A 20,886-nucleotide genomic window follows, 5' to 3' on the forward strand; every position below is an offset into this window, starting at 1 on the left:
TCTCCCAGCCAAATACCATATATCTCCCAGCCAATTACCATATATCTCCCAGCCAATTACCATATAACTCCCAGCCAATTACCATATGTCTCCCAGCCAAATACCATATATCTCCCAGCCAATTACCATATATCTCCCAGCCAAATACCATATATCTCCCAGCCAATTACCATATATCTCCCAGCTAATTACCATATATCTCCCAGCCAATTACCATATATCTCCCAGCCAATTACCATATATTTCCCAGCTAATTACCATATATCTCCCAGCCAATTACCATATATCTCCCAGCCAATTACCATATATCTCCCAGCTAATTACCATATATCTCCCAGCCAAATACCATATCTCCCAGCCAATTACCATATATCTCCCAGCCGATTACCATATACCTCCCAGCCAATTACCATATATTTCTGCGCTAATTACCATATATTTCTTAGCCAATTACCATATATCTCCCAGCCAAATACCATATATCTCCCAGCCAAATACCATATATCTCCCAGCCAAATACCATATATCTCCCAGCCAATTACCATATATCTCCCAGCCAAATACCATATATCTCCCAGCCAATTATCATATATCTCCCAGCCAATTACCATATAACTCCCAGCCAAATACCATATATCTCCCAGCCAATTACCATATATCTCCCAGCCAATTACCATATATCTCCCAGCCAATTACCATATATTTCTGCGCTAATTACCATATATTTCTTAGCCAATTACCATATATCTCCCAGCCAAATACCATATATCTCCCAGCCAATTCCACCCCTAGTTTACAGACCAGACCAGCCAATTCCACCCCCTAGTTTACAGACCAGACCAGCCAATTCCACCCCTAGTTTACAGACCAGACCAGACAGTTTGACGAAAAAGCTTTAAATAAATGTTAAGATCCAGGTCATGTGACATGATTGTGTGTGTCACACAAGGCCCAAATGGGACTTTAACGGTAGACTCAGCTGGCTGGAAGTTACACTTCAGGCTGCTACAACAGGCAAGCTACAACAGGCTGCTACAACAGGCTAGCTACAACAGGCTAGCTACAACAAGCTGCTACAACAGGCTAGCTACAACAGGCTAGCTACAACAGGCTGCTACAACAGGCTAGCTACAACAGGCTGCTACAAGAGGCTGCTACAACAGGCTAGCTACAACAGGCTAGCTACAACAGGCTAGCTAAAACAGGCTAGCTACAACAGGCTGCTACAGCAGGCGAGGTACAACAGGCTAGCTACAACAGGCTAGCTAAAACAGGCTGCTACAACAGGCTAGCTACAACAGGCTGCTACAACAGGCTAGCTACAACAGGCGAGGTACAACAGGCTAGCTACAACAGGCTAGCTAAAACAGGCTGCTACAACAGGCTAGCTACAACAGGCTAGCTACAACAGGCTAGGCTCTTTGTTGTTGTGGAAATGTATCCAGTATTTTGTTTACTTTGTTTATGCAACGTCATCTGACCGAGTCTACTTTTTATTGTGGCGTCTGCTCCCACTCCCATTCTCTGGCGCTCGAGGTCGCCAGGCTGCTCATCATTACTCACACCTGTCGCCATTGTTAGGCGTCCCAGCAGCGCTCCATCGGACTCACCTGGACTCCATCACGTCATTGATTGCCTCCCCTATATCTGTCACTTCCTCAGTTTCATTCCCGTGTCTGCATTGATGTTGTTTTGTTTTTCTTGTCCAGATGCTTTTCTTGTTTAGTTTCATGTCTATTTATTATTAAATCCTCACCCTGTTACTTGCTTCCAGTCTCCCAGCGACTGTCGTTACGGAACTCGGAGACCCCCAGACCTTACAGCATGTCGTAAGTAGCTCTGAACTAGCTCACCTGGTTCACCTAGTTAAGGGCTTGATGATTAGTTGATGATTTGTTTATGATTTGTTTATGATTCGTTTATGAGTTGTTTATGAGTTGTTTATGATTCGTTGATGATTAGTTTATGATTAGTGGATGATTCATTCGTTTATGATTAGTTGATGATTCATTTATGATTTGTTTATGATTAGTTGATGGTTAGTTGATGATTCGTTTAGGATTAGTTGATGGTTAGTTGATGATTCGTTTAGGATTAGTTGATGGTTAGTTGATGATTAGTTGATAATTAGTTTATGATTAGTTTATTAGTTGATAATTAGTTGATGATTAGTTGATGGTTAGTTGATGGTTAGTTGATGATTCCTTGATGATTAGTTGATGATTCATTTAGGATTCGTTTAGGATTAGTTGATGATTAGTTGATGATTCGTTGATGATTCGTTGATGATTCGTTGATGATTCGTTGATGATTAGTTGATGATTCGTTGATGATTCGTTGATGATTCGTTGAAAGAAAAGTAAAGGAGAGCTTTAATACTGTTTTCACCAGGATATTTCTTTATGAATATATATCAATATAATAAATGAAGGTATGAACAGGAAACTCAACAAGCAGCATATGAAGACATATTCAAGTGGGGCACAGAACATATTAAACACATACTCTTTAAGTCCTCAACACCAAAACATTAGTATTTAATAAGCATACATATTGGTACTGTGCTAGAGCAGTTCAGTTGTGTTGTACATACATTATATTGTCTAATATTGTACCGTGTATTGTATTGTACTGTACTGTATTGTCAAGTATTGATGATTAAGCCCCGAGAGCTTCTGGTCAGCGGGGTGGTGGCACCGGGATCCTCATCTCTCCCAAGTGGTCATTCTCTCTCTCTCCCCTTACCCATCTATCTATCGCCTCCTTTGAATTCCATGCTGTCACAGTTACCAGCCCTTTCAAGCTTAACATCCTTATCATTTATCGCCCTCCAGGTTCCCTCGGAGAGTTCATCAATGAGCTTGATGCCTTGATAAGCTCCTTTCCTGAGGACGGCTCACCTCTCACAGTCCTGGGCGACTTTAACCTCCCCACGTCTACCTTCGACTCATTCCTCTCTGCCTCCTTCTTTCCACTCCTCTCCTCTTTTGACCTCACCCTCTCACCTTCCCCCTACTCACAAGGCAGGCAATACGCTCGACCTCATCTTTACTAGATGCTGTTCTTCCACTAACCTCATTGCAACTCCCCTCCAAGTCTCCGACCACTACCTTGTATCCTTTTCCCTCTCGCTCTCATCCAACACTTCCCACACTGCCCCTACTCGGATGGTATCGCGCCGTCCCAACCTTCGCTCTCTCTCCCCCGCTACTCTCTCCTCTTCCATCCTATCATCTCTTCCCTCTGCTCATACCTTCTCCAACCTTTCTCCTGAGTCTGCCTCCTCAACCCTCCTCTCTTCCCTTTCTGCATCCTTTGACTCTCTATGTCCCCTATCCTCCAGGCCGGCTCGGTCCTCCCCTCCCGCTCCGTGGCTCGATGACTCATTGCGAGCTCACAGAACAGAGCTCCGGGCAGCCGAGCGGAAATGGAGGAAAACTCGCCTCCCTGCGGACCTGGCATCCTTTCACTCCCTCCTCTCTACATTTTCCTCCTCTGTCTCTGCTGCTAAAGCCACTTTCTACCACTCTAAATTCCAAGCATCTGCCTCTAACCCTAGGAAGCTCTTTGCCACCTTCTCCTCCCTCCTGAATCGTCCTCCCCCTCCCCCCTCCTCCCTCTCTGCAGATGACTTCGTCAACCATTTTGAAAAGAAGGTCGACGACATCCGATCCTCGTTTGCTAAGTCAAACGACACCGCTGGTTCTGCTCACACTGCCCTACCCTGTGCTCTGACCTCTTTCTCCCCTCTCTCTCCAGATGAAATCTCGCTTCTTGTGACGGCCGGCCGCCCAACAACCTGCCCGCTTGACCCTATCCCCTCCTCTCTTCTCCAGACCATTTCCGGGGACCTTCTCCCTTACCTCACCTCGCTCATCAACTCATCCCTGACCGCTGGCTACGTCCCTTCCGTCTTCAAGAGAGCGAGAGTTGCACCCCTTCTGAAAAAACCTACACTCGATCCCTCCGATGTCAACAACTACAGACCAGTATCCCTTCTTTCTTTTCTCTCCAAAACTCTTGAACGTGCCGTCCTTGGCCAGCTCTCCCACTATCTCTCTCAGAATGACCTTCTTGATCCAAATCAGTCAGGTTTCAAGACTAGTCATTCAACTGAGACTGCTCTTCTCTGTATCACGGAGGCGCTCCGCACTGCTAAAGCTAACTCTCTCTCCTCTGCTCTCATCCTTCTAGACCTATCGGCTGCCTTCGATACTGTGAACCATCAGATCCTCCTCTCCACCCTCTCCGAGTTGGGCATCTCCGGCGCGGCCCACGCTTGGATTGCGTCCTACCTGACAGGTCGCTCCTACCAGGTGGCGTGGCGAGAATCTGTCTCCTCGCCACGCGCTCTCACCACTGGTGTCCCCCAGGGCTCTGTTCTAGGCCCTCTCCTATTCTCGCTATACACCAAGTCACTTGGCTCTGTCATAACCTCACATGGTCTCTCCTATCATTGCTATGCAGACGACACACAATTAATCTTCTCCTTTCCCCCTTCTGATGACCAGGTGGCGAATCGCATCTCTGCATGTCTGGCAGACATATCAGTGTGGATGACGGATCACCACCTCAAGCTGAACCTCGGCAAGACGGAGCTGCTCTTCCTCCCGGGGAAGGACTGCCCGTTCCATGATCTCGCCATCACGGTTGACAACTCCATTGTGTCCTCCTCCCAGAGCGCTAAGAACCTTGGCGTGATCCTGGACAACACCCTGTCGTTCTCAACCAACATCATGGCGGTGGCCCGTTCCTGTAGGTTCATGCTCTACAACATCCGCAGAGTATGACCCTGCCTCACACAGGAAGCGGCGCAGGTCCTAATCCAGGCACTTGTCATCTCCCGTCTGGATTACTGCAACTCGCTGTTGGCTGGGCTCCCTGCCTGTGCCATTAAACCCCTACAACTCATCCAGAACGCCGCAGCCCGTCTGGTGTTCAACCTTCCCAAGTTCTCTCACGTCACCCCGCTCCTCCGCTCTCTCCACTGGCTTCCAGTTGAAGCTCGCATCCGCTACAAGACCATGGTGCTTGCCTACGGAGCTGTGAGGGGAACGGCACCGCAGTACCTCCAGGCTCTGATCAGGCCCTACACCCAAGCAAGGGCACTGCGTTCATCCACCTCTGGCCTGCTCGCCTCCCTACCATTGAGGAAGTACAGTTCCCGCTCAGCCCAGTCAAAACTGTTCGCTGCTCTGGCCCCCCAATGGTGGAACAAACTCCCTCACGACGCCAGGACAGCGGAGTCAATCACCACCTTCCGGAGACACCTGAAACCCCACCTCTTCAAGGAATACCTAGGATAAGATAAGTAATCCTTCTCACCACCCCACCCCCCCCCCTTAATGATTTAGATGCACTATTGTAAAGTGGCTGTTCCACTGGATGTCAGAAGGTGAATTCACCAATTTGTAAGTCGCTCTGGATAAGAGCGTCTGCTAAATGACTTAAATGTAAAATGTAACTGTATTGTATTGTACTGTGTTATACAGTATTGTACTGTATTGTATAGTATAGTACTGTATGGTTAAGTACTGTATTGTATCGTTCTGTTTTGTATTGTACTGTATTGTATTGTACTGTATGGTTAAGTACTGTATTGTATCATTCTGTTTTGTATTGTACTGTATTGTATAGTATAGTACTGTATGGTTAAGTACTGTATTGTATCATTCTGTTTTGTATTGTACTGTATTGTATTGTACTGTGTTATACAGTATTGTACTGTATAGTATAGTACTGTATGGTTAAGTACTGTATTGTATCATTCTGTATTGTATTGTATTGTATTGTACTGTATTGTATTGTACTGTATTGTATTGTACTGTATAGTAAAGTAATGTATTGTATTATACTATATTGTATAGTATTGTATAGTACTGCACTGTATTGTACTGTATACTATTGAATAGTACTGTATTATACTGTATTGTATTGTTCTATAATGTGTAGTATTGTATTGTAACGGTACACATATATAATGGTCACGAGACAGTGGTAAAGGGTTCTTATCAAAACAATGAACCTGTACTATGTATTATAAATATATTACATCTTACATGTCCAATGATAAACTGGGTGGTTTGAGCCCTGAATGCTGATTGGCTGACAGCCGTGGTATATCACGGGTATGACACAACATGTCTTTTCACTGCTCTGATTACGTTGGTAACCAGTTTAATGATAACAATAAGGCACCTCGGGGGTTTGTGGTATGTGGCTAAAGGGTTGTATGCTGGGCTGTATGAACAGCCCGTAGCCATGGTATATTGGCCATATACCACACCTCCTAGTGCCTTTTAATGATTAAATATCCTTTTCTGTTTGCTGTACAGTCAACATCACAATGTAAGGGTTGTGTCCTGGGCTGTATGAACAGCCCTTAGCCGTGGTATATTGACCATATACCACACCTCCTAGTGCCTTTTAATGATTAAATATCCTTTTCTGTTTGCTGTACAGTCAACATCACAATGTAAGGGTTGTGTCCTGGGCTGTATGAACAGCCCTTAGCCGTGGTATATTGGCCATATACCACACCTCCTAGTGCCTTTTAATGATTAAATATCCTTTTCTGTTTGCTGTACAGTCAACATCACAATGTAAGGGTTGTGTCCTGGGCTGTATGAACAGCCCTTAGCCGTGGTATATTGACCATATACCACACCTCCTCGAGCATTTTCATGATTAAATATCCTTTTCTGTTTGCTGTACAGTCAACATCACAATGTAAGGGTATGTTTCAATAATATCCATAATAACGTAATGAATACAGAGCTATTACCATCCCTGCACCAAACAGACTGGAAATATCACAACTCTTATACGGAAATATATATTTCATATATTTAGTAATAGTATTTCATATATACTTTCATCAATATATAGTTTAATCTCCTATATCTATAGACTAGGCAGGTAGCCTAGTGGTTAAAGCGTTGGACTAGTAACCGGAAAAGTTGCAAGATTGAATCCCCGAGCTGACAAGGTAAACATCTGTCGTTCTTCTCCTGAACAGGCAGTTAACCCACTGTTCCTGTCATTGAAAATTTAATTTAACCTTTATTTAACTAGGCAAGTCAGTTAAGAACAAATTCTTATTTTCAATGACGGCCTAGAAACAGTGGGTTAACTGCCTGTTCAGGGGCAGAACGACAGATTTTGTACCTTGTCAGCTCGGGGATTCGAACTTGCAACTTTTCCGGTTACTAGTCCAATAAAGGTTAATTAAAAAATAAATAAAAAATACCTTCCCTCCCCAAAAATCCCTTTCTATCACAGTTCACAAGGTCAAATATAATATTTTTCTATATATTTTTTTTTATTACTAAACCTTTTGAATATATATTCTGTTGTGTGGCTGGTATGTCAATAATGTTCTGATGATCTGGTCAGGTTTCTTAGGATTCTTCATTAATAATTTTTTTTACCTCAGTCCTTCCATATACGTCTTCAAGGGTCCTAAAATGCAATGAGGCCTTTTTTTGAAGCCTTTACAGTGCTTCTGGTGAGGATTGGGCTACGTCCCAAATCGCACCCTATTCCCTTTAAAGTGCACTACGGCACATAGAGCTCTGGTTAAAATGAGTACACGACATAGGGGATATATTGCCATGTGGAACGCATCCTCTGTGATGAACAGGAAGAGGAGGAGCTGTCTGGTTTCCTCTTAGCACCCTCTCCATCGCCACATTTCTCCTTCCTTCCACATCAACATTGGATTGAATATCTAATGTAGGGCGCTACTTTTGACCAGAGCCTGAACTACATTAGGAATACCCTCTCTCCATAACTCTATCTACCTCATCACCCTGTCTCCATAACTCTACCTCATCACCCTGTCTCCATAACTCTATCTACCTCATCACCCTGTCTCCATAACTCTACCTCATCACCCTGTCTCCATAACTCTACCTCATCACCCTCTCTACATAACTCTACCTCATCACCCTCTCTACATAACTCTATCTACCTCATCACCCTGTCTCCATAACTCTATCTACCTCATCACCCTGTCTCCATAACTCTATCTACCTCATCACCCTGTCTCCATAACTCTATCTACCTCATCACCCTCTCTTCATAACTCTACCTCATCACCCTCTCTACATAACTCTACCTCATCACCCTCTCTACATAACTCTATCTACCTCATCACCCTGTCTCCATAACTCTATCTACCTCATCACCCTGTCTCCATAACTCTACCTCATCACCCTCTCTACATAACTCTACCTCATCACCCTCTCTTCATAACTCTATCTATCTCATCACCCTGTCTACATAACTCTACCTCATCACCCTGTCTACATAACTCTACCTCATCACCCTGTCTACATAACTCTACCTCATCACCCTCTCTACATAACTCTACCTCATCACCCTGTCTACATAACTCTACCTCATCACCCTCTCTACATAACTCTACCTCATCACCCTGTCTACGTAACTCTATCTACCTCATCACCCTGTCTCCATAACTCTACCTCATCACCCTCTCTCCATAACTCTATCTATCTCATCACCCTGTCTCCATAACTCTACCTCATCACCCTGTCTCCATAACTCTACCTCATCACCCTCTCTACATAACTCTAACTCTACCTCATCACCCTCTCTACATAACTTTATCTACCTCATCACCCTCTCTACAGAACTCTACCTCATCACCCTCTCTACATAACTCTACCTCATCACCCTCTCTCCATAACTCTATCTATCTCATCACCCTCTCTTCATAACTCTATCTCATCACCCTGTCTACATAACTCTACCTCATCACCCTGTCTACATAACTCTACCTCATCACCCTCTCTTCATAACTCTATCTATCTCATCACCCTGTCTACATAACTCTACCTCATCACCCTGTCTACATAACTCTACCTCATCACCCTCTCTACATAACTCTATCTACCTCATCACCCTGTCTACATAACTCTACCTCATCACCCTCTCTACATAACTCTACCTCATCACCCTCTCTTCATAACTCTATCTATCTCATCACCCTGTCTACATAACTCTACCTCATCACCCTCTCTACATAACTCTATCTACCTCACCCTCTCTACATAACTCTACCTCATCACCCTGTCTACATAACTCTACCTCATCACACTCTTTACATAACCATACCTCATCACCCTGTCTACATAACTCTATCTACCTCATCACCCTGTCTACACAAATCTACCTCATCACCCTGTCTACATAAATGTATCTACCTCATCACCCCATCTGGGGTGGCAGGGTAGCCTAGTGGTTAAAGCATTGGACTAGTAACTGGAAGGTTGCAAGTTCAAACCCCCAAGCTGACAAGGTACAAATCTGTTGTTCTGCCCCTGAACAGGCAGTTAACCCACTGTTCCTAGGCCATCATTGAAAATAAGATTTTGTTCTTAACTGACTTGCCTTTAAAAAATAATAAATAATCTCTCATCACCCTGTCTACATAACTCTACATCTACCTCATCACTGTCTGTGTCACATGACACCCTATTCCACATATACAGTGGCTTGCGAAAGTATTCACCTCCCTTGGCATTTTTCCTATTTGTTGCCTTACAACCTGGAAATAAAATGGATTTCTGGGGGGGTTGTATCATTTGATTTACACAACATGCCTACCACTTTAAAGATGTACATTATGAAACAAACAAGAAATGAGACAAAGAAACTGAAAACCTCAACGTGCATAAATATTCATGGCTTTGACTAGGCCATTCCAAGACATTTACTTTATTTCCCCATAAACCACTCGAGTGTTGCTTTAGCAGTATGCTTAGGGTCATAGTCCTGCTGGAAGGTGAACCTCCGTCCCGGTCTCAAATCTCTGGAACACTGAAACAGGTTTCCCTCAAGAATGTCACCTGTATTTAGCACCATCCATAATTTCTTAAATTTTGACCAGTTTCCCAGTCCCTGCCGATGAAAAACATCCCCACAGCATGACGCCGCCACCACCATGCTTCACTGTGGGGATGGTCTTCTCGGGTGATGAGAGGTGTTGTGTTTGCGCCAGACATAGTGTTTTCCTTTATGGCCAAAATGCTCAATTTTAGTCTCATCTGACCAGAGTACATTCTTCCATATGTTTGGGGAGTCTCCCACATGCCTTTTGGCGAACACCAAACGTGTTTGCGTATTTTTTTATTTAAGCAATTGCTTTTTTCTGACCACGCTTCCGTAAAGCCCAGCTTTGTGGAGTGTACTGCTTAAAGTGGTCCTATGGACAGATTTTCCAATCTCCACTGTGGAGCTTTGCAGCTCCTTCAGGGTTATCTTTGGTCTCTTTGTTTCCTCTCTGATTAATGTCCTCCTTCCCTGGTACGTGAGTTTTGGTGGGCGGCCCTCTCTTGGCAGGTTTGTTGTGGTGCCATATTCTTTCCATTTTTTTTATAATGGATTTAAAGGTGCTCCCTGGGATGTTCAAAGTTTCAGATATTTTTTTATAACCCAACCCCGATCTGTACTTCTGCACAACTTTGTCTCTGACCTGTTTGGAGAGCTCCTTGGTCTTCATGGTGCTGCTTGCTTGGTGATGCCCCTTGCTTAGTGGTGTTGCAGACTCTGGGGCCTTTCAGAACAGGTGTATATATACTGCGATCATGTGACAGATTGTACACAGGTGGACTTTCTTTAACTAATTATGTGACTTCTGAAGGTAATTGGTTGCACCAGATCTTATTTAGGGGCTTCATATGAACACATATGCACGCACCACTTTTCCATTTCTTATTTTTTTAGAATGTTTTGAAAAAAAGTAAATTATTTAAATTTCACTTCACCTGTAACGACATTCCTCATCTGAGGAGGAGAAGCGAGAAGAAGGATGGGAGGACCAATGCGCAGCGTGGTAAGTGTCCATAACGTTTATTATAAGATATAAACTGAACACTACGAAAAACAAAACAATAAACGTGAACATGAACGGAAACAGTACCGTGTGGCGACAAACACTGACACGGAAACAAACACCCACCACTCAAAAGCGAAACCCAGGCTACCTAAGTATGATTCTCAATCAGAGACGACTAACGACACCTGCCTCTGATTGAGAACCATACTAGGCTGAACACAAAAACCAACATAGAAAAACAAACACGCCCTGACCAAGACAAAACAAAGGAAATAAAGGTCAGAACGTGACATCACCAATTTGGACTATTTTGTGTTTGTCCATTACATGAAACCCCCCAAAAAAATCCATTTAAATTACAGGTTGTAATGCAACAAAATAGAAAAAGACAAGGCACTGTATACAGTATAGTGCACTACTTGTTCAGACCAAAGCATGACAAGGCCCTCTATACAGTATAGTGCACTACTTGTTTAGACCAAAGCATGACAAGGCCCTCTATACAGTATAGTGCACTACTTGTTCAGTCCAAAGCATGACAAGGCCCTCTATACAGTATAGTGCACTACTTGTTCAGACCAAAGCATGACAAGGCCTCTCTATACAGTATAGTGCACTACTTGTTCAGTCCAAAGCATGACAAGGCCCTCTATACAGTATAGTGCACTACTTGTTTAGACCAAAGCATGACAAGGCCCTCTATACAGTATAGTGCACTACTTGTTCAGACCAAAGCATGACAAGCCCCTCTATACAGTATAGTGCACTACTTGTTCAGACCAAAGCATGACAAGGCCTCTCTATACAGTATAGTGCACTACTTGTTCAGACCAAAGCATGACAAGGCCCTCTACCCCCTGTTCACCTCTCCTAACCTGAACCATTGGTGCCCAAAATACAAAACTGATCCGAGATCAGAATCGTCTTCATCAACATCTCAACACTAGGGTTGTAAATCCCCAGGTTATTCCTCCTGGTTGTAAGATTCCCAATTTTATGCTTATTGTTCCCACCTGAGTCCCAGAATTTTACAACCAGGATTTCCGGAAAACCTTGGAATTTTTGGAAAGTTACTAGAATTTCGCAACGCTCCACTCCCCAACCCCCCCCCCCCTTCTCTCTCAGCACTGTTCCTCCCCCAGGGACTCAGAGTTCTCTCCCAGGTCGATGGAACCTGAGGACCCCCTCATCTTCCCTCTCCCTGGTACTCCAACCAGCCCGGACCCCGCCAGGCCTCCAGGCCCCCCAGGCAGCCTTCCTCCCCCGTGCCCAGGGTAGACCTCCATGGAGCTGGATATGGACTGGAGGGAGCGGTCCCTGAAGTAATGGAAGGCCTCCTGGTCGAGGTAGTTCTGCTCCTCCCTGAGACCCTGCTCGAACAGTTTGCGCTTGTGCCGGAACTCAATGACCGTCTTGGTGTAAGAGTTGAGGGTGGTGACGGAAGCTGCCATGCAGCAGGTGAAGGAGCCCCATGCCAAGCTGAGAGAGAGAGAGAGAGAGACAGAGAGAGAACCAGAGAGAGAGAACCAGAGAGAGAGAACCAGAGAGAGAGAACCAGAGAGAGAGAACCAGAGAGAGAGAACCAGAGAGAGAGGACCAGAGAGAGAGAACCAGAGAGAGAGAACCAGAGAGAGAGAGAGAGAGAGAGAACCAGAGAGAGAGAACCAGAGAGAGAGAGAGAGAGAGAACCAGAGAGAGAGAGAGAGAGAGAACCAGAGAGAGAGAGAGAGAGAGAGAACCAGAGAGAGAGAGAGAGAACCAGAGAGAGAGAGAGAGAGAGAACCAGAGAGAGAGAGAGAGAACCAGAGAGAGAGAGAGAGAGAGAGAGAACCAGAGAGAGAACCAAAGAGAGAGAACCAGAGAGAGAGAACCAGAGAGAGAGAACCAGAGAGAGAGAGAGAGAGAACCAGAGAGAGAGAGAGAGAGAGAGAGAGAGAACCAGAGAGAGAGAGAGAGAACCAGAGAGAGAGAGAGAACCAGAGAGAGAGAACCAGAGAGAGAGAGAGAGAGAGAACCAGAGAGAGAGAGAGAACCAGAGAGAGAGAGAACCAATGTAAATACCTCTTCTCCCTCTTGAGTGTGTGTTTATGAGCGTGCGTGTATCTGCGTGTCCCAGACAACAGCTGTCTTCTCCAGCTCCGGCCATAGACGTGGAAGATAGATTGTCCTTGACTTTCTAAGGTACACCCAAATGGCACCCTATGCGCATAAGGAGGAGTCTGGCCAAAAGTAGTGCACTATGTAGGGAATAGGGTGCCATTTGGGACGAAGCGCCTCGAGAAAACAGCCATATGTGTCGGTGTTTGTAAATACGGCTGGGTTGCTATGGACACAACGGTCGGTCGTCAGCTGGTTTCTAGATGGAGATGTTGCTTGTGTTCCGAGATGGACAGTATAGAATGACATGGAATGAATACAACTTCTAGAATGTTCAGTGCATTCTGGAATCACTGGTTTATCTACTACACTATTTCTGCTGCTTTTCGATTGTGACACCAGTGTTTCACTGGACAAATGTACAGTAAGTAACCAATCATATTCAGACAACGATATGGCTTCAGTATGAGTACTGACCAGAGGGACAGTCATCACTCATACCAAACACACACACAGACAGACAGACAGACAGACAGACAGTATGAGTACTGACCAGAGGGACAGTCATTACTCATACCAAACACACAGACAGACAGACAGACACACAGACAGTATGAGTACTGACCAGAGGGACAGTAATCACTCATACCAAACACACAGACAGACAGTATGAGTACTGACCAGAGGGACAGTCATCACTCATACCAAACACACAGACAGACAGACAAGACAGACAGACAGACAGTATGAGTACTGACCAGAAGGACCATCCATAGTCCCAGGAGTGGGGTCTCCAGTCTTCAGGACCCAGACTAACTGTGATCTGGAAAACCTGGGTGTACATCATATGGGCCACCATGCCTAGCAGACCTGAGGAGACGCAGATACACACACACACACACACACACACACACACACACACACACACACACACACACACACACACACACACACACACACAGGTTTAAAACCTCTACAGGATTGGTGGGTTCCCCCGCGGGACGATTGAACTAACGAGCGCTAATGTGATTATGCCTAGCAGACCTGAGGAGACGCAGATACAGAGAAACACGCACGCACACACACACACACACACACACACGAGGTTGTAAGAAACAAGAACATTTCCCAGGACATAGACATATCAGATATTTGGCAGAAAGCGTAAATTATTGTTAACTTCTCGAGGGAAGGGGGCAGCATTTGGAATTTTGGATGAAAGCGTGCCCAAATTAAACTGCCTGCTACTCAGCCATAAAAGCTACAATATGCATATGATTAGTAGATTTGGATAGAAAACTCTCTGAAGTTTTTAAAAGTGTTTGAATGATGTCTGTGAGTATAACAGATCTCATTTCGCAGACAAAAACCTGAGAAAAAAATCCAACCAGGAAGTGGGAAATCTGAGGTTTGTAGTTTTTCAACTCTTAGCCTATCAAATACACAGTGAATTTGGATTACTGGGCTAAACGCGTGAACAAAAAGGAGATATTTGGACATAAATTATGAACATTATCGAACAAAACAAACATTTATTGTGGAACTGGGATTCCTGGGAGTGCATTCTGATGAAGATCACCAAAGTTAAGTGAATATTTATAATGCTATTTCTGACTTCTGTTGACTCCAACATGGCAGATATCTGTTTGACTTGATTTGTTGTCTGAGCGCTGTACTCAGATTATTGCATGGTTTGCTTTTTCCATAAAGTTTTTTTGAAATCTGACACAGCGGTTGCATTAAGAAGAAGTGGATCTCAAATTCCATGATCTTTTATCAATGTTTATTATGAGTATTTCTGTAAATTAATGTGGCTCTCTGCAAAATCACCGGATGTTTTGGAACTACTGAACATAACGCGCCAATGTAAACAGATTTCTGGATATAAATATGCACTGTATCGAACAAAACATACATGTATTGTGTAACATGAAGTCCTATGAGTTTCATCTGATGAAGATCATCAAAGGTTAGTGATTCATTTATCTCTATTTCTGCTTTTTGTGACTCCTCTCTTTGGCTGGAAAAAATGGCTGTGTTTTTCTGCGACTTGGCTCTGACCTAACATAATCGTTTGGTTTGCTTTCGTCGTAAAGCCATTTTGAAATCGGACACTGTGGCTGGATTTACAACAAGTGTATCTTTAAAATGGTGTAAAATACTTGTATGTTTGAGGAATTTTAATTATGGGATTTCTGTTGTTTTGAATTTGGCGCCCTGCGGTTTCACTGGCTGTTGACGAGGTGGGACGCTAGATATGGTAATGACTCATAAACACATTGTCATCTGTATGAGCATATATTACATTATATATGGTAATGACTCATAAACACATTGTCATCTATATGAGCATATATTACATTTTATATGGTAATGACTCATAAAAACAATGTCATCTCTATGAGCATATATTACACTCTATATGGTAATGACTCATAAACACATTGTTATCTATATGAGGATATATTACATTATATATGGTAATGACTCATAAAACACTGTCATCTCTATGAGCATATATTACATTATATATGGTAATGACTCATAAAACACTGTCATCTCTATGAGCATACATTACATTATATATGGTAATGACTCATAAAAACACTGTCATCTATATGAGCATATATTACATTATATATGGTAATGACTCATAAAAACACTGTTATCTATATGAGCATATATTACACTATATATGGTAATGACTCATAAACACACATGAAATAACATTTAAAAGGATATATAGATAGTCAATAAGAGGACAATGCTCTGTGTAAATGGATTGCAACACCGACATGCAGCTGTTGTTTTTACGCATATAATCCTATTCCCTGTGTAGTCTCTATGGGTTCTGGTCAAAAGTAATGCACGATGTAGGGAATAGGGGGCCATTTGCCATAGGGTTCTGGTCAAAAGTAGTGCACTATGTAGGGAATAGGGTGCCATTTGCCTGCGACAGCAACAGCTGTCCTGCGGCTACAGCAGCTGGGCTGAAACAGCTACGAACCGCACACACACACACCTTCACACACACAGTCATACACACACACACACAATTCATGTGGTATGAATGTCAGCCAGTGGAAGCAGTCATTACTCACTGGTATCTATGGTTCTGAGAGGAGGAGGAAGGGAGAGAGTTACAGAGAGAGATACAGAGAGAGAGAAAGAAAGAGAGAGAGAGAGAGAGAGAGAGAGGAGAGAGAGGAGAGAGAGGAGAGAGAGGAGAGAGAGGAGAGAGAGGAGAGAGAGAAGAAAGAGATATATCTATTAACAACCTGAAAACACCATCCAACCTGGAATTGAGTGAGAAATGTTTAGTCTGAAGCCATATTTTATGTTCAAAAGAAGAACAATACATTACAATGATATATTTAACTTATTATATTTAATATATTTAACTTTATGAGGACTGAATGCTGAGTTGGACTAGTAAGCCTGCTAGGACAAGGAGTTGCACTACCAAGCCTGCTAGGACAAGGAGTTGGACCACCAAGCCTGCTAGGAGATGGACTACCAAGCCTGCTTGGACAAGGAGTTGCACTACCAAGCCTGCTAGGACAAGGAGTTGGACCACCAAGCCTGCTAGGAGATGGACTACCAAGCCTGCTTGGACAAGGAGATGGACTACCAAGCCTGCTAGGAGATGGACTACCAAGCCTGCTAGGAGATGGACCACCAAGCCTGCTAGGACAAGGAGTTGGACTCGTAAGCCTGCTAGGACAAGGAGATGGACTACCAAGCCTGCTAGGACAAGGAGTTGGACTACCAAGCCTGCTAGGACAAGGAGATGGACTACCAAGCCTACTAGGACAAGGAGTTGCACTACCAAGCCTGCTAGGACAAGGAGTTGGACTACCAAGCCTGCTAGGACAAGGAGATGGACTACCAAGCCTGCTAGGACAAGGAGTTGGACCACCAAGCCTGCTAGGAGATGGACTACCAAGCCTGCTAGGAGATGGACCACCAAGCCTGCTAGGACAAGGAGTTGGACTCATAAGCCTGCTAGGACAAGGCAATGGACTACCAAGCCTGCTAGGACAAGGAGTTGGACTACCAAGCCTGCTAGGACATGGAGATGGACTACCAAGCCTGCTAGGACAAGGAGGTGTACTACCACGCCTGCTGGGACAAGGAGATGGACTACCAAGCCTGCTAGGACAAGGAGTTGGACTACCAAGCCTGCTAGGACAAGGAGATGGACTACCAAGCCTGCTAGGACAAGGAGTTGCACTACCAAGCCTGCTAGGACAAGGAGTTGGACCACCAAGCCTGCTAGGAGATGGACTACCAAGCCTGCTAGGAGATGGACCACCAAGCCTGCTAGGACAAGGAGTTGGACACGTAAGCCTGCTAGGACAAGGCAATGGACTACCAAGGCTGCTAGGACAAGGAGTTGGACTACCAAGCCTGCTAGGACATGGAGATGGACTACCAAGCCTGCTAGGACAAGGAGGTGTACTACCATGCCTGCTGGGACAAGGAGATGGACTACCAAGCCTGCTAGGACAAGGAGTTGGACTACCAAGCCTGCTAGGACAAGGAGATGGACTATCAAGCCTGCTAGGACAAGGAGTTGGACTACCAAGCCTGCTAGGACAAGGAGTTGGACTACCAAGCCTGCTAGGACAAGGAGATGGACTACCAAGCCTGCTAGGACAAGGAGATACAGCTTCAACTAGCACTGACATGTCCAGTGAGAGGCGTCAGATCCCTTTAGCCCAACAATGGGCAGGAGAATCAAACCGGCTACCCCAAACCAAATGCAGAGGGCTTTGAAGCTGCCTCCCGCTGATCAGAGGTCATTAAAATACAGTAGCCTCTGTATGTACAAAATTACAAGGAAAGAAAAGAGTACAAAATGGAGCTCCTCATGGAAAATCAAGAGACACTTTTTGTTGACTGTTATAAAAAATGGGAACATGAGCAACTTAATCTTCCACACAGACCATCCCCTGGTACAGTGTTATATTAACCAGACCATCCCCTGGCATGGTACAGTGTTATATTAACCAGACCATCCCCTGGCATGGCACAGTGTTATATTAACCAGACCATCCCCTGGTACAGTGTTATATTAACCAGACCATCCCCTGGTACAGTGTTATATTAACCAGACCATCCCCTGGCACAGTGCTATATTAACCAGACCATCCCCTGGCACAGTGTTATATTAACCAGACCATCCCCTGGTACAGTGTTATATTAACCAGACCATCCCCTGGCATGGCACAGTGCTATATTAACCAGACCATCCCCTGACACAGTGCTATATTAACCAGACCATCCCCTGGCATGGCACAGTGTTATATTAACCAGACCATCCCCTGGCACAGTGCTATATTAACCAGACCATCCCCTGGCCTGACACAGTGTTATATTAACCAGACCATCCCCTGGCATGGCACAGTGCTATATTAACCAGACCATCCCCTGGTACAGTGCTATATTAACCAGACCATCCCCTGGTACAGTGTTATATTAACCAGACCATCCCCTGGCACAGTGCTATATTAACCAGACCATCCCCTGGCACAGTGCTATATTAACCAGACCATCCCCTGGCCTGACACAGTGTTATATTAACCAGACCATCCCCTGGCATGGCACAGTGCTATATTAACCAGACCATCCCCTGGTACAGTGCTATATTAACCAGACCATCCCCTGGTACAGTGTTATATTAACCAGACCATCCCCTGGCACAGTGCTATATTAACCAGACCATCCCCTGGTACAGTGTTATATTAACCAGACCATCCCCTGGTACAGTGTTATATTAACCAGACCATCCCCTGGCACAGTGCTATACTAACCAGACCATCCCCTGGCACAGTGTTATATTAACCAGACCATCCCCTGGCACAGTGTTATATTAACCAGACCATCCCCTGGCACAGTGTTATATTAACCAGACCATCCCCTGGTACAGTGTTATATTAACCAGACCATCCCCTGGTATGACACAGTGTTATATTAACCAGACCATCCCCTGGCACAGTGTTATATTAACCAGACCATCCCCTGGCATGACACAGTGTTATATTAACCAGACCATCCCCTGGTACAGTGTTATATTAACCCACTAACCCTCTGTCAAGAGGGGGGGTGTTAAAGAGGGGTGGAAACTCAGGATACTAGACAGCGAGGACTCTGAGTCAGCTAATATAAATCTCTGGAACAGTAATGGTACAGGGCAACCCCCAAACAGTTTCAGCTGGACTTTCACCAAATCAAAGAATTAGCCCAGGAGGAGAAGCTCTCCCTTGATAAAGATATCCCCACCCCGAACGGGTCAGACCAGACCTCTTCATTATATAACCCCACAGACGAGCGACTCCAAGCGGAAAGTCAACCTCCCAGCACAGATTACTACTCCCTCATTGAAATGAAGGACAAATTCACCCAGCTGGAGGGAAGACAGGTGGAGCTGGAACAGCAGGTGATTACAGTCCAGTCAGCACAGACCCAGACAACAGTCCAGCACAACAACACCCCCCTTAACCAGACCTGGAGAGCTGGAGGTGGAGAGAGACATATCAGCACTCTGGACTGTGGTGAGACATCTTCAACATGATAAAAAGCATGAGTAGGAGAAGAACAGAGCACTAGAGGAGAGGATCAGACTGCTGGAGGAGAGGTTGAGGGGGATGGCGTGTGACAGAGAACCACCTACTAGAGAGGTGGCCACCCCCACAGAGAAGCCAGCAGAATAGCCCACCTCAGCACTTGACAAAAGTCTCGACACCACAGCAGAACAGTCCATCCCAGACCCTGACCATAATGTCAAAATCACAGAGGAACAGACAAATAAAGAACCCCAAGCCCAGGGGATCTCACCCCCCCTGTCAGCCACCCTAATAGCCCTCCTGACACACCCACTGAGGACACACACAAGACACAGATTGTACTCCATATGGACTCAAACAGGAAGTATATACAAGAAAATAAACTTTTTCCCAAACACAGTGTGTATAAACTCTGGTGTCCAAACACCCAGCGCACCCTAGACCTTCTGTCTGAGGACCAACTAGGTTCACCCAGCCACATGATAATACACCCAGAGCCCTAGACCTTCTGTCTGAGGATCAACTAGGTTCACCAAGCGCACCCTAGACCTTCTGTCTGAGGACCAACTAGTTTCACCAGGTGTTATGCTAATCTGATATAGAGCAGACCTAACTCACTCCATTAAATTAGACAAACAGGAACATTTTACATTTGGCTAGAGATTCAAAAGGAAATGATCTTAAAATAACAGAGAAACATTTCCTCCTGTGTGCTACCTATATCCCCGCACTAGAATCCTCACATTTTAATGAAGACAGCTTCTCCATCCTGGAGGAGGAAATGAATCATTTCCAGGCCCAGGGACATGTACTAGTCTGTGGCGACCTAAATGCCAGAACTGGACAAGAACCTGACACCCTCAGCACCTCGGACCTGCCTGGTGTGTTCCTCGTTCTTCATGATGCTCTCTGCGCTTTTAACGGACCTCTGAGACTATCACAGTGCAGGTGCATTTATACGGAGACTTGATTACACACAGGTGGATTGTATTTATCATCATTAGTCATTTAGGTCAACGTTGGATCATTCAGAGATCCTCACTGAACTTCTGGAGAGAGTTTGCTGCACTGAAAGTAAAGGGGCTGAATAATTTTGCACGCCCAATTTTTCAGTTTTTGATTTGTTAAAAAAGTTTGAAATATCCAATAAATGTCGTTCCACTTCATGATTGTGTCCCACTTGTTGTTGATTCTTCACAAAAAAAATACAGTTTTATATCTTTATGTTTGAAGCCTGAAATGTGGCAAAAGGTCGCAAAGTTCAAGCGGGCCGAATACTTTCGCAAGGCACTGTACATAGTCAATGATAGGCTTCGAGGGGACTCCTATGGTAGGTACACCTACAGCTCATCTATTGGC

At 44.7% G+C, this 20,886-nt stretch overlaps 1 protein-coding gene across 1 annotated transcript in view; it reads right to left on the reverse strand.

Annotated features, from left to right (window-relative positions):
- Nucleotides 1–11,982: 11,982 nt before the first annotated feature.
- gsg1l (gsg1-like) overlaps nucleotides 11,983–20,886 on the reverse strand; it is a 47,251-nt gene continuing 38,347 nt past the window's right edge. Inside the window, exons 4-5 of the mRNA XM_064985736.1 lie at nucleotides 13,717–13,828; nucleotides 11,983–12,340 (exon numbers count right to left, since the gene is read on the reverse strand). Of these exons, the coding sequence (XP_064841808.1) occupies nucleotides 11,983–12,340; nucleotides 13,717–13,828 (470 nt within the window). The remainder of the gene's footprint in view (nucleotides 12,341–13,716; nucleotides 13,829–20,886) is intronic.

Source organism: Oncorhynchus masou, chromosome 14 (genome assembly GCF_036934945.1).
Source record: "Oncorhynchus masou masou isolate Uvic2021 chromosome 14, UVic_Omas_1.1, whole genome shotgun sequence".
Lineage (NCBI taxonomy): Eukaryota > Metazoa > Chordata > Actinopteri > Salmoniformes > Salmonidae > Oncorhynchus > Oncorhynchus masou.